Source organism: Mesocricetus auratus, unplaced genomic scaffold (genome assembly GCF_017639785.1).
Source record: "Mesocricetus auratus isolate SY011 unplaced genomic scaffold, BCM_Maur_2.0 Super-Scaffold_6730, whole genome shotgun sequence".
In the NCBI taxonomy this organism is placed as follows: domain Eukaryota; kingdom Metazoa; phylum Chordata; class Mammalia; order Rodentia; family Cricetidae; genus Mesocricetus; species Mesocricetus auratus.
In genome coordinates, this window is record NW_024429184.1 from 67,643,673 (window position 1) to 67,659,092 (window position 15,420).

Consider the following 15,420-nt stretch of genomic DNA (forward strand, 5'->3'; position numbering starts at 1 on the left):
AACACCTCTCAACATCTGGTTTTACAATAGTGGGCCTATGAACAGTCCTTACTATAAAGCAACTTTTTACATCAACAAATGCAGCTTTTGTTTATCCAGAATGAAAAGAAATGACTGCTTACACCTCAAGAGGCAGCACACAAATCCAGATCACTTCATTGTTCTCCTCACTTCAAGTGACAGTCATCCAGGACTTGACTCATCATTTTTTTGTTGTTTGTTTTTTGTTTTTTGTTTTTACGAGACAGGGTTTCTCTGTATTGTTTTGGAGGCTGTCGGTCCAGCCCAGCCTCGAACTCACAGAGATCCGCCTGCCTCTGCCTCTGCCTCCCGAGTGCTGGGATTAAAGGCATGCGCCACCACCGCCCAGCTTGACTCATCATTTTTAAGCCCAGTGTTTTCTCACCCTACTCCTGTTCAAGGTGTTTTACATTTATACAAAACTGGGAATGCCAGCAGAAAATTAAAGATGAAAACAGACAGCCAAAAGAATGTGAGGTTTTACAGCATGTCTTAAAACTCAACCTCAAAGTGGATCTAAAGTAACCACGCTCTTACAAACTGGGGATGCAATCCCTATTTCTTTGAAATGTTTTTTTTCAAAATACACCTCTTCAAGGTGGCGGGAAACTAACCATCACTTATATGCAACACCATTTCCTCTGACTTCCTTCTTTCTACACCTCCTATACTGTCTGTTCTAACTTGTCCTTAGTGGATTCAGGGTCCTGAAGTCTGGCTGGCAATGACCACACAGACCTTCAGCAGTAGAGGTGGGTTTTACTCTGTCTCAGCTCTGTTCCTAAAATGCCATCTGTCTACATATAACTCATTACTACCCACTTTCTTGTCAAGGTCATCTATTCCCCAAGGTACCTGCTGAAGCCTACCAAGATCTAGAGCTGCCTGGGAGAAGCAAATAGGTTCTGAGCCTTCAGTTACCACTAGAACTGTATCGTCTAAATGTCCCCAAGTAAACATAACATGATATTCTATTTAAGTGACTACACATGCAACATAGCCAAATTCTTGCTCTAGAGCTACAACTACAGCTGAGACTTGCATTCACATAAATAAGTACATGCTGACCTCTTTTGTTTTCCTCATAGTGTGCAGACCCATGAGCCTCAGAAACACCACTTCAAGAATTTCCTAAAGACATCTATTTAGCCCAGTCTCCAGCACCCACACTAGTAGTGGAGAAACTATCCCAGAATTTGCAAACTGAGTGAATGATGGCGTGCTGCATGTATGCATATACATGACACTGACATTTACTCCTTGCCAAGCATTTTCATGGGTTCAACAGAATATGTGAAAAATATGTATTCTATTCATTCCCCAAATGAGTGTAAGGAACCTTTTCAGTTTACACGAAATGATGTTTTGTATGTATTCAGCTCACTGTTCATGGGACTAAGAACTTTGCATCAGGCAAGGAGCCTACTTCTCTAACCTCGCCTGAAACAGCACATGATAATCTCACACCTTAAAAAGGAATGGCCTTTCTAAATTAGATGGTCCCCCTACTCAAAACTATATTGCACCAAACAAAGGGAAAATATCATTAAATAATGAACAAAAATTGAAAAAGTATCCCAACAAAAATAATAAAGTGCAGGTATAACTCTCTTTCAACTTCTAGTCTAACCTACCTTTTACTCCAACAAAAACAGAGTCACAGTCTACTTCTCAAGAAAATAAGGATATTATAGGAAATATGTCACCTTTATGGACAGAGACCCACAGAATCAGAATAAATAGTACCACCTTCTATGAGCAACCCTATGTAGCCAGCTTACCATAAGGCATTAGTAGTCACTACAGATGCATATTAGGACTGGGCATTTAGTGCAGTGACCAGCAACCTTCCTAATACTGCAACCCTTTAATACAGTTCCTCATGTTGGGACTGTATTTAATTTTATAATCTACTTTTTCATTGTTTGGTTGGATTCAGGAAAATTAAGACAAACACCTTGGAATTTAAAGTGACTTATTATGGGGAAAATATACCATGTAAAGAAGTTTAAAGAAAAGAATTTTAGGGGATAGAATATAGTTCATTTAGAATTTGCCTCTATACTTCTCATCTTATGATCCAAAAAGGACTTAAAATTACTTTTCACAGATGGGTGGCATTTAGAAGTTCTGTGACTAAATGTGGAAAACTAAAGATCTTCTATGGAATCTAAATACCTATTCATGTATTCAAACTTATGTCAAAGTTCATATACAAGTCCCCTACCGTGGGTCACAGGTATATTAACTTCTGTTTAAGACAATATATAAAGGCCAAGCCATACCCATTATTGAGTTTACAGAACTCCATCACAATGGATCTCCAGCCTTATGAGGAGGATTCAAGAATGAAGGAGGTTGACTTTGGAACCCACTGAGTTCCTACTATGTTAGCACCCTCAGGACAGGCCTGAGAATTCACAGCCAGTTTCCGTGGAATTGACAGATTGTGTGACACAATGACACACTGAGAAACACAGGGAGCAGGGGAGAGAGAGAGTGCTCTTCTCACAGACAATTCTTGAATTATTCATGGTAACAGGAAGCAGATCAGCAAGCATAGCTGAAATCCACAGGAAAAAAATCTCAAATTTCCTTTTGTTTCCATGTGCAATACTGTCCCCCAATGTTTTTTAAAACTGACAATTTAAAGCAACCTATGTTGAGAACATTAGAAGTTTAAGAAGTCAGTGCCTGTTACTGCTCAGTGTCTTTCAATGGGTCTTTGTGACCTTTTGAGAGACAGCAGCAACAGAGGAGCAGCTGTGAACACTCTATTCTCCCTTACTCCAGTCAATTCCTGTCTTCCTGGGAACTTTTCCCATTAGTTTTCTCCATTCTCAGATTCACCAAAGCCAGTAAATCAGTGATTCTCACCTTGTGGGTCACGACCCTTTTGTGGGGCAAGGAGAGTCAAACCACCTTTTCACAGAGGTCGCATATCAGGTATCACACCTCATGATTAGTAACTAGCAAAACTGAAGTAGTGACAAAAATAACTTTATGGTTGGGGTCACCACAACATGAGGAACTGTATTAAGGGTCACAGCATTAGGAAGGGTGAGAATCACTGCAGTACGTGCTCATTCAAATCTGTAGCCACTTGTAATACCTTATGGTGAGCTACATGGGGTTGTTCATAGAAGGTGGCACTATCTATTCCTAATCCATGGGTACCTGTCCATAAAGGTGAGCAGAGGGACAAAAATAAGTGCTACAAAGTGGACACAACATAAAGAAAAGCCATGTCCTACACCAAGTATAATTTCACTGGCTATGAATACTGGTGCTAATGTATAATTTGCAGCTCCAAAGCTGTTGAGTATGCCAGCTGAAGCACTACCAACCCAACAGAAATCAGTGCACCCCATGCTAACAGCATTCTATGTACTCAAACAAGTAGTCTCAGCTCAGTGAAGGGGACCACTCTTTGAAGCATGTCAACTATTTAGAATTTACCAAAAATCTGTAACTCACAAATTGACAGTTCTAGAGTCATTAGGACAAATGCAATCTTTCTAATGAATTAAGTGGTACTCTCATGTCTGTTTCAACAAGTGGCAAGTCTAGCTCAGCTTTTATCATTTAATCCACCAGGGCAAAACGCTGCAAATGCAAAGTCTCTAATAGCCTCTTACACACCTCATGCTTACACTCAATTTGAAAATATCTTGACTTGTTGCCCTGATAGCTTCTATATCATGTAGAAACTGATAAAAGTGCATATCCTGAGTCACGTAAGAAAAAAGCAAACTAGAGTGAGAGAGACAGACAAGCCCACTGTTGGTGCGATGGCATTTTAATGACCTTTCCCCCAGTTACAGGGTTTCTCTGTGTAACAGCCCTGACTGTCCCATCTTGGAATTCCCTTTGTAGACAAGGCTGGCCTCCATCTGCCTGCTTCTGCCTCCCGATCGTTGGGATTAAAAAGGCGTGCGCCACCATGTCGGGCTGACCTCTTTTTTTTTTTTTTAAGTAAGATTTATTTTTATTTACGTGTCTATGTGTGTGCACATGACTGAAGGTACCCACTGAGGCCAGAAGCGAGCATTGGATCTCCTGGAGTTAGAGTTACAGGTGGTTGTGAACCACTTAACAAAGGTGCTGGGAACTGAACTCAGGTCCTCTGGAAAAGCAGGAAGTATGCTTAACTTACCTCTGCAGCTCCAACAAATGACTTCTTAACAGATATATTTGAGCTAAGTGCCTGTGGTCTCTGGTATTTTGTTGCTGCTAGTGGTGGTTTTGTTGTCTGTTTGGCTGGTTTTATTTTCCCTCATTTGATATTGATAAACTATAGGATAGCACTTAGTTCTGCACTCTTCCTCTTGGCCATTGGGAAACTATACCTTGCATACATTTTAGTAAAAGAAACCACACTTGTTCTGCATATCAAGAAATAAAATGTATACCTTCATTCAACTTAAAGAAAAAAAGAAATACGTTGGATTGATTGACTGGCCTATACCCACAATACCTACTTTTTAGAGACACAAGCTCAGTGTCTCCCAAATTGGTTAGAAAGCAAGTGATGTGAAACACAGAATTTCCGCTGGCTAGAGAAAATACTGGCACTCTTTATTCTAATGTCCCTCAGCCACTGGCTCACCTGCTGCTCACCATGCTAATGGCTCCCAGCCACCAATTCACCTGCTGCCCACTGGCAGGTACCTCTGCTTACCAACATCAACTTTGTAGTGGGAATAAAGATAGTCTGAACACATTCGTTACATATGCAAAAAGTTATGAGAGGTCTGAAAAAATATCTCTGCCCCAATAACAGACCTTGCTGGTGGTTTTTCTAAAGGGAGCTCCCAAGCAAGGCCGTTTAATGAATACTTTTAATGGGAAAGGCAGTCAGTAATTCTGTAAGTATTAAACATTTCTTGGAGTATTTGGGTTTCTTACCTTCTCCAAACAGTGTTACAATGGATGATACATCTTAATTTTATTGCTTAGTGGAGTGCTAATTTCATTTCAGGCTAATTCCCCAGCCCCTGCCTCACACTGAGCTAGTACATCAGACAGGATCAGAAATATCACCAGAAGTTCCATTTTACAATCATGTGAGCACTGAGCTTCTCTTTGTTTTTCTAAGAATGGCCACAGGTGGAAGAAGCTGGCCTGAACACCTGATCCTCCAGATGTGCCACCATACCCAACTCTCACAAAGCACTTACAAGAGTGTGATGCCCACACATCCTGAAGACCCTATGACCACGCATCCTGAAGACCACACCCCATGGTTCCACGTCTGCACTCGGCGCTCACCTGCTTTTTCACTGATCGGCTGCTCATAATCTTCTCCACCACCGGGCCTTCTGCATCAACAGATTCCTGAAAGAGAGAAGCTGGCATCAATTGATCCGAATGGAAAACATCTGACCTGTGCTACAAAAGCAAGCAGGAGGTCATGTCCCTCCTCCCATGCCTCCACATCCTCTAAGTCACCTGGTCCAGTCACCAGTGGGAAACAAGAAAGACCTCATGCACAGAAAGGTGAAAGGAAAAACTGTGCTTCTAACTTCCTGATTGTGTGGTTAATTATGGAGACTAGCACGGTCCCTCAAGCCACAGAGCACTCACTCCAGCTGCCAAGAAAAAGGACTCTGCACAGCAGCAACTTTTCTGCATCCACACTCACAGAGTAGTACCCCCATCAGTCCGTTACTGGAGGCAGCTAGCTCTTATCTAGAAAGGTTGTGTAAAACACCCTACAACTATCTAACAGAGAACAAGCTGCCAACTAGGCACAAAGCTGCATTTAATAGACCTTTCAACTGGCCACCAGTTTGTTAACTAGAATAGCAAAAGATGGATAAATAAAATCTTTACCATAATCAATTCTATGTTACTTGCCGTGTTTCATACCAACTCTTTTATCCATCATTTACATTGCACAGAGAATAAAGTGTGCCCTGCTGGGTACTCCAAGGCAGTAATTTCATAAAGGGGTTCTTACGGTGCCAAACAGCAGGAGGTGAGCGTCAGTGGTTTATTACAGTTCCTTTACAGCACTGAGCTCCCAGAGGTAAATTCAGTGCCTCGTATTCAAGCTGAAACTCTTCCTCAACAGAGACCATCAATTCTCCAAATTGTGTCAAACTGCGTATCATAGCTTGCATGGAAATAAACCTGAGTGAGTGAGGATTTTTAGGGTACTATTGAACAATGAATTTCCCACGGCACCATCAGCCAACACTGGCAGACGACGCCCCTGCTCAAAGTCCGTCTCTGCCATGAAACTGTTCAGATTCCAGGGACAGGATTCCCAGTCCACCTTGAGAACACACAGGAGACCCCCACGGGCCTGGCTGCCAACCTGCTGCTCCGACTGTGAGGTGTTGGATGGAGAGTCTCTCCCAGCAGCATCTGCATCATCTGCCTCCTCATCAGAAATCTTGAACTCCAAGTCTTCGGTGTACCGCTTCCGCTTCACCTGCCTGCTGGACCGCCTCTTCTAAAACAGAACCCAAACAAAGTGAGTTTGAAGGGCAGCCTTTGGTGCTTCTTTTATACAGCACAAGGTGGTAATGCCATTTTTGTTACTGTTGTTTTTACTTTCATCTTAAAGGAAAACTGGTGACTTTAACCCTGAAAGTCACGGAACAAGCACATTGTGGCAACCATAGCAATAAACTGGAGCTCTAGGGTCCTGGGGCCTCGTCAGTCTGTCGCTCCCAACAACGGCCCCTTCAACACACAAGCAACAGCGAAGTGTGCTCCTCGCTTGGCCAGTCTCCATCAAGAGCGGTGGCCATACTGAGGAGGGCAGTGGCTCTCCAGGGGCCCAAGGCACTCTTCTCTGATTGTATGCAAAAAGTCTCCTAAAAATAGTGTATTAGGAAAAAAATATATATATAGATATATACAAATATTGTTATATTGTTATTTCCCAAGGTCCTTCAACATGCACTTTAATTTTGAACTAAAAAGAAACAGTTCAGGGCTGGGGATGTGTGCCTCCATGATAAAGCACTTCCTTAGCATTCACAAGATCCCGGGTTCAATCCCTACTATTGGAGGAGGATGAGTGGGAGAAGAAAAGGGCCTGAATGCACAATTCACAATGAGTGGCTATAACAAGTATGTGGGTTTTTCTTGTTTGCTTTGAGACAGAGTCTTACTATGTAGCCATGGCTGGCCTGGAATTCATGATTAGATCATGATAGGCTCCAACTCACAGAGCTCTGCCTGTCTCTGTCTCCCAAATGGGCTGGGATTAAAAGCGTGTGCCACCATGTCTGGCAGTTCTAGTCTTAACGCGACTTTTTATCATGCTCCTTAAAATTTAGAAGATTGGTACTAGCTATCCAGTGTCAGGGTGACAGCTGGCAAAGTGCATGCGTTCACTCTTGTGGCCAAACGTCACCCAGCATGGCCTTTGCGGACAATGGAGTGAGGTCTATCAGCAGACAGCACACCCATCTCAGACCTGGCAGCTCTACTCACAGTGCGGTACAGAACGTACGCGCAAACCTGCCCAAGGCAAACTGCCCCTGCTGATTAAACGTCACACAAACTCCACCTGTTTCTCACCCATGTGGGTGTGCAGGAGACCAGCGGGTCCTGAAGGGGAAGCTATGCCCATGGCCTTTACCTCCCCGGTTCTCAAAAACATGAAACCGGAAAACGAATGTGGGTATGAAGAAATACAAATTGTTACTAGGTTTGTGGCTCTGGATAAAGAACTAAAGGGGGCCGAGGAAGCAGTGCATTTCAATCTCAATCCTAAAAGAAAAACCCTGGAAACTTTTAAAGAAACAAAGAGCTGAAAATCAAAATTCACAAGGAAGGAATAATGATGCCACTGAGTAATGTGGTAATTCCTGCTTTTTAAAGAGCTTCGAGAATTTTTGCAGCCAAACGCTAAAGAGGGAGAAGCAAAATGCTCATCACCACCCGAAGGCAAGGCAGACACTGCCATGTCTCAGGGCAAGACCACCACCACCACACCATCTCACAGCCTGAGAATGAGGCGTTCTCACCGGCTTTATAAAGACACTTTTGGTTACAACAGACGTGCGGAAGAGAAAATTTAACTGTGTTTCTAAGGGCTTGCTGTGGAAATACCTTCTGAACAACTCAAAACGTTAGAATTAACATGTCATTTACTTTGGACAACCAACCAGAAAATTCAGAACTTCTCACTGCAAACCCTCCCAGATGCACCACGGGAAGAAGCAGCCTAATGAACAAGAAGTCTGCATCACTTCCTGTGAGAGACTCCAGGAAGACACACGACGCTAGGCAGGTCTCTGTGTGGCTGCCTGACTGCTGGTCAGCCCAGAACTGTTACACTGAGACGATTAGACAGAAAACTCTGATCTTGGCTTGAATTGCTAAACTCTCTTCTGTAGCAGAAATACAGCAAGGAAAAGAAGGGGGAAGGAGGCAGAAGGGAAGGAGAGAAGAAAGAAAGAAAATAATCCCACCCCCAATCAGAAAGTCCACTTTAGTCAGAATGCAGACATTTAAAAGAAGTAGCAGCTGTGTTTGTGAAGCCATGATGGAATTTACTTAACTTGAGAAATAATTCTTTTGTTTTGTTTTGCTTTGTTTTGAGACAGAGTCTCTTTTTGTAGTCTTGTTACTGGCTATGTGTACTAGGCTGCCCTCAAATTCACAGAGATCAGTGCTGGTATTAAAGGTGTGTACCACCGTATCCAGCCTCTGAAAATAATTCTTAATATTGTTCAAATATTATTGTCATAAAGCTCCCACTTGGAACTAGCTCCTGTAGACCAGGCTGGTCTCCAACTCACAGAGATCTGCCTGCCTCTGCCTCCACAGTGCTGGGATTAAAGGCGTGTGGCACCAACGCCCAGCTAATTTCAAAGTTTTTAACCAACTTTCAAGAGGTACCTATCAGGGCTAGAGAGACGGCTCAGTGGTTATAGCACTTGTTGCAGAGGACCCAGGTTCAATTCCCCACACCCACAGGGTAGCTCACAACCACCTGTAATCATTCTACCCTCTCAGGTTCCCCTTTCAGACCTTAGGCAGGAAGACCTGGGGATACACTAATGGTCAGAGAAAGCCCAACCAGTTCCTGAGGATTATTACAACAGGCCTCAACAGTAACTGCTCCCTGATAACTCAGATGTCACTTACACAAGCCACAGTCCCAGCCATCCCAACAGACCAGACTGGCTTACTTCCAGGGAAAATAATTCTTAACTGTCAGGTGTACTTGTGAGTCCTCTTTCAGCCCCTCTCGGTCCAAAGAGTGAAGACAGCAAACTTCACACACAGGAACCAAAACTCTGACCTACTTCTACTACTAGACTTACTTCTAGAATTCAGGAGACTCTCACACTGGGCCTTTCGGCAGAGTTGCCATTTGGGAATCACTGACTTGTTCATGGGTGGGAGGGTGGGGGGATGATGGTGCGGGAGATGGGGAGGGAAAGGGAACTGGGAATGACATGTAAAACAAGCTATTTAAAATAAAAAATAAATGGATACTCTACCATGAATATAACCTATCCCCAAGTAGATGTCAAGAAGACAAACTACAAAGTATCTTTTTGTTTTTATTATGAAAAAAAAATGCGGGCAAGACAGATAGCTCCGTCAGCAAAGTGACAGAAAAGCGGACTTTAATCCTTAGAATTACAGAAAAACATGACATGGCTTACAATTCCAGCACTGGGGAGGTGGAGACACAATCTCTGGGACTCAGTGGCCAGTTAAGGCTAGCCTACTTCACAAACTCCAGGACGGTGAGGCCCTGTCTCAAGAACACAGGGTGGAGGACTCCTAAAGAATGACACCTGAGGTTAGCCTCTTGCTTCTACATGAATGTGCATCTATATGTACACACGTGTTCATGCATGCATACACCTGCCAGCGTGAGCGCGCGCACACACACACACACACACACAGACACAGGGAGGGAGGGAGGGAGGGAGGGAGGGAGGGAGGGAGGGAGGGAGGAGAGAGAGAGAGAGAGAGAGAGAGAGAGAGAGAGAGAGAGAGAGAGAGAGAGAGAGAGAGAGAGAGAGAGAGAAATCAGCAAATAAAAATTGACAAGAAACAAATTTTAGGGAAAAAATTTAAATGTGATGATAATTTAAATGGAGCAATATAATAGCAATGTTAAAATGTTTAGGAGCGCATAAATAAACATCAAAATATACACTCATGGAAATAAAGGCAGTTTTTTTGTTTTATTAATTTCAAGGCTCGGCAGCCCTGGAGGCCCTGGCTCTCTTCTCTGTGGATATAACGTTGCAGGCAACAATGAGGACATAGCGCACACATCTGACAAGAAAGCTGGGTGAAACCTTGTGTGCTTTACATGTTGTTAAAGTAACTCTGCTCTCCCCAGCCAGAGCTTGGGAGGGAACAGTGGCATTACCTGAACACCTGGGTCTTCATCCTCTTCGGGGGCAGGGGACGGTGGGGGTGTTTTGTCCAAATCTGAATTTTCCGAACCTTCTGTTTTTCCTTTGTTGACCTTTCTCTTCAAAGTATTTGCTTCTGAGTCGGGTTTCTTATTACTAGAATTCAAAGTACATCATTTAGTGTTCCCCTCCAGCACAGTTTCCCACGTGTCCCAAACCTGCTCTTCCACGAGCACTAGTGGCAAAGGCTAGGTCGATGGGTGTTGGACATTTTTCATTAGGTGGTGCCCCTAATTAATGTTTGACAACAAAACCTACCATTGATGGCCTTCAGCAAATTTCTCATCCATTAAAATTGAATTGAATGTAAAACTTTAGATATTTCAGATAGTCCCTGCATATACCAAGCCATGAAGAAAATCTAAGATATTGCTTTGCTAAAAAGTGAGGTGTAGACAGCTTTTAAACTAAAGGAAAAATACGATCTACTGACCACATCCTTATTTCTATGGCATAGAGTTTTACACACTCCTTTCTAAGTCCTATGGCAACCAGTGATAGTTTTGCTTATATTTCACTTGTAAGTGTTTAATAAAAATGTCTTTCTGAGAACTGCGCAATTTTATTTAATTCAGTGTTCTTCTTTACAATCAAGCTTTTGTTGTTGTTTTGTTTGTTTTGATGCTAAGCATTTTGGAGAAGAAAAAAAAAAAACCACAATTGGCCTCTATTTTCCCCTAGTGCCAGCAATAGAACTCAGGGCAAGAGCGCTTGCTACCACTGCAGACATGTCCAGGCTCACACTTAGCATCTCTACCAAAAGCCAGGGCATTGAAATTACATTTGTGTGTCTGTGTTTAACTAATAACTAAAGCTCACTTTCCAAATGTAACCAAAAACATCAGTAGTATTTGGATGTTACATCAAAACACATGAGTACACTCTGAGAAAAATAAAATTCCAGGGTTATCACCACCCCCAAAAACATTCCTCAGCGTTCCGCCAGAGCAAACACTTGGTGCTCCCTTTAACCCACACTCCGGACCCAGGACTTCCTAACATACACTATCATTTGTTACATATACAACACAGAAAATAATCCAAATATTGGCAAAGATTTTATTTTATTTTTTTTACTATTTCTAAGGAGTCTCTCAAGCTCTAAGTAGCTTAACAAGCAAAAGATATATTTCAAACCCTCCATTTATTAAGTTTTATAAAGTCCCAGAAAAGCACACAGAGAGGCTACACTAAACAGCATGTTGTCAGGCACTAAGAAGAGGCTGCAGTAGCTAAAAGATTCAAGTAAAGATGAATCACACTAAGCACTCCCCAAATACATCAACAGTGTACCAGTATACACCTACAACAGGTTTTCCCACTAATAATGATTGGAGCATCTTAAATTTCTTATTTTTATATACTTGGAGTTTATTTTGATATGTGAGCATTTTAGCATAGCAAACAGCTACATCAGGAAACAACTCAAAACAATTCAAGATTATCGCAAATAGCAGTTACATTTCAAGCACCAATTTTATTTACAAAAAGGTGATGTGACTAAGTCAAGGATCCACAGACAGCATCACATTTTTTAAATTAAAAAATTCATGCAGCATTTCCTGACGAGAGTGTCCTGGTGTTTACGCTACACACGGACAGAAGTCTCCCCTACCATGAGGCTCCATTTCCAGCATTTATTTCCGCTCTAACTGCCACAAATTATACAATACTACAGCTGAACACTGGGCCCCTTTCCTTTCATCTGCACGCCAAGAGCAATCAGATTACCCTGGTAACCAGCGGTCACATGACCAGCACCTGCTCTTTTGGCTGGATGCCACTGACTAAAGCCATCTGCTTCCCTCAATCAGCTTTCAAACATTCTCAACACCTGCGCTGCAGTGTTTTGTGGTTTCTTTTATCAAATCAGTGCAAAACTGCTTCCAAAACTTTACATATTTCTCGAATTTGTTTAAATCAGAGGTAGGGCTGTCAAAGAGCTGAACCCCTGCCAGGTAACCTGAGCTGGCACGGAGTACTTTCCACGGTGACCTCGCTCAGCCAGGGCAAAGGATAGAGTTCAAGTTCGTGGGGTTTCAGGCCCTGAAAGCACCATCCTGCAGGAGTGAAAGGCTGACTGTCTGGACGCTGCCCAGAGCCAGGTTTGAGGAAACATCTATTTGCTGGGGGACAGAAGCACTAATGACTTTCCATCTGCTCTGTCCGAGGACGAGCTGCACAGAACCTCCAAGATGGCTGAAAGTCAGACAGGACCTCCCCAAATGCTTAGACAAAAACCTCATGGCCCAGGGAACCACTTTCCCATCTGATTACTGCAAGAGGCAAACTCATTAGACCTCATGACATTCATGTTGAGGGACAGCTCGGTTCTCCCACCCACCGGTCCACAAATCAAGTACCCTGAGACATCAGAAAAGGCTAAGAAATCTTCAGTGGCCACCCAAAGACTTTTATATTGCAGGACAAAGTTTGGTTACTTACATTCAACGGTCCTCGTTATGATTTTAGAGTAAGCCAGTCTGGATCCCTGTGAAGAGTGGCGACCGACAGCTGTCAGCTAAGGAAAACTGAAGCCACTGCTTTTCTTCTGCCAGAAGGACCACAGAATGGTGGTTTCCCTGAGACAGGAATTAGCCTGAGTTCTGTCACAGTTCCAACTGGGACTCTGAAGAACTCACTTAGGGTTTTCCTGCACCTCTGTTTCCTCATCCATAGCATAAAGTTAATACTGCATCTCTAGGGCTTCTGTGAGTTTGAGAAGAGATAAGAAAGATGAGGCAGAGCTGGATAGAGATGGTCACTGTCCGCACACCCCAGAAAACGAGGAGGACATCTGAGAGGTGTGCTCTGGCTGGGACTCTGACCCACCAGTGCCACCTCACCTGAGGGACTCAGAGAGGATGCCATGAGCACCAAGGCTCCCTTCAACATGCAAGAGCAATGCTATCACTAGCTAAAAGAACAAACAGCATTCACCCCATGCCCACTACCACTACTTTAACCAAACATATGTCATCCCAAACAAGACCACAACAATGGGAAGTGTCCCCAGCATGAGACCCGTAGGAAAAGGATGGAGTCTACATTCAGAATCAATCTGTATGTATCTGTGAGGTTCAAACCCCAAACAGAGCCACATACATTGTTCTTCCAAACCATATTCAAAGCCCGGATCTGCAGACAGACAGCTGCCCTGGTTGTAGGGACAAGGACACTGTCAGGAGCATCCCTTATGCCAGCAATACGACATTGAGAATGAAGCCACTGAGCTGCACAGTGCACATTCAGAGCTTCAACGTCCCTCCAACAGTTGTAGCCTACTCAGCACTGCAGCCTGTCACCCAGCCATCTCATCTAAACGTAGAGTCCCAAGAAAAGCTAGGCACGCACAGGCCGCACTGCTTCCTCTCACTTCTCTTCTGTATCTGCTCTGCTTCCGGTGCCTCCTGCATCAGCATCCTGATGGAGCCAGAACAGCACTTGCAAACTCACCTCCATAGGATACTACAGTAAATCTGATGATGCGCTTAAATGCAAAACTCAACACACAATGTCTGCAAGTCTTAGTGCTGGGGCCCTGGCCTCTCCAACCTTACAACCCACAATGGCCACTTCCTTTGTGCTCCTCACAGCTCCATTCTGCAGGCTCACACATGAGCAGTAAACACCCTTTGGTTCTGGTGCCCTGGAAGCTGCCTACTCACCTGCAAGACTTAGCTGACAGATCACCCATTCCAAGAAACGTTGTCAGAACACCACAGGAGCCTAGATGGGGTATGATCTCAAAGTCCTACATGTCACATGACATAGAAATACTTAAAACATAAAAAAATCAATGTTAACATTACTGAGTTATATTAAAATAAAGCATTGTGTATCTTTCATCAACTATCCTGTGACCTAAAACAAAACTATCTTTGTATTCCTAGTGCCTACTTATGCTTCTTTTCCTATTTAATTAAATAGTTTAATAAATACAAAGCACTTTTTTCTGTCTTCTTTTTTCCTCCCAAGAGAGGGTTTCTCTGTGTAGCCTTGGTTGTCTTGGAACTTGCTCTGTAGACAAGGCTGGCCTCAAACTCAGAGATCCGCCTGCCTCTGCCTCCTGAGTGCTGGGATTAAAGGTGTGTGCCACCACAGCCCAGGCACAAAGCTTATCACTATGTACTGACACATTCCAATTTTCCAACACAGACATACACACATACACCACAAAGTCAAAAAACAAAAAAATCTAAACAACCACAAGACAGTGGTAGTCAGAGAGCTCAGGGAGAAAAGTGCTAACCATACAAGCCTGGTACCCCGAAGTTGACCTCAAGAACTCACACCACATCATCCTCTGACCCCACGTGGAAACTGTGGGGTGTGACCACATACACAGTAAGAATAAATACTGTTAAAGGGTAAACAAAAGCTGGAATAGCATCTCCCTTCACGACGAGCCATCTGAGCTCGGTGTGACGGAGCCGAAGAGCTGGGTGAGACGGGTAAGCTCGGTGTGACTGGTGAGCAGGAGCAGCGGTGGCCTGCTTGTCTAACACATACAAGGCCCTGGCTCTGCCCGCAGCATCTGCAGGGTACAGTGACACACACTCCTGAGTCCATAGCTTGGGAGGTAGTTGAGACCTTATCTCAAAAAAGAGGAGGAAGGGGAGAAGAAAGAAGGAAAGAAAGAAAAAAAGAGAAAAATGAAATGAGACTAAATTTTAACAAACTTGAGGAAAAAAATTTCAAAAGTAACACCCCCCCAAGTCAAAGTCCTCTCTTCTGTCTCCCCATCAGCAATATGACAAAGACACAAAGACAGATCTAACTCCAACCCTCACTCAGATACAGAGCTTCCACTTGTGCTAGCAAGACCAGGAAATCAAACATAAATCCAGCGGAGTCCCTGGAAATCGAAAAGTCATTGCTGCCCCCGCAGTCCCGTGTTTCACACTTTATTACAAGAGCAGACTCACACTGGCCAGCACTGGGGTCCACAGTCAACAGCCAAGTCATTAATTCTAAGATTACCCCCAAT

At 43.5% G+C, this 15,420-nt stretch overlaps 1 protein-coding gene across 3 annotated transcripts in view; it reads right to left on the reverse strand.

Moving 5' to 3' along the window:
• Nucleotides 1-15,420, reverse strand: part of Chd7 (chromodomain helicase DNA binding protein 7) — a 183,542-nt gene that overhangs the window by 56,565 nt on the left and 111,557 nt on the right. For all 3 annotated transcript variants that reach the window (XM_040741469.1, XM_040741470.1, XM_040741468.1), the window contains exons 4-6: nt 10,385-10,526; nt 6,344-6,481; nt 5,293-5,358 (exon numbers count right to left, since the gene is read on the reverse strand). In XM_040741469.1, coding sequence (XP_040597403.1) covers nt 5,293-5,358; nt 6,344-6,481; nt 10,385-10,526 — 346 coding nt within the window. The remainder of the gene's footprint in view (nt 1-5,292; nt 5,359-6,343; nt 6,482-10,384; nt 10,527-15,420) is intronic.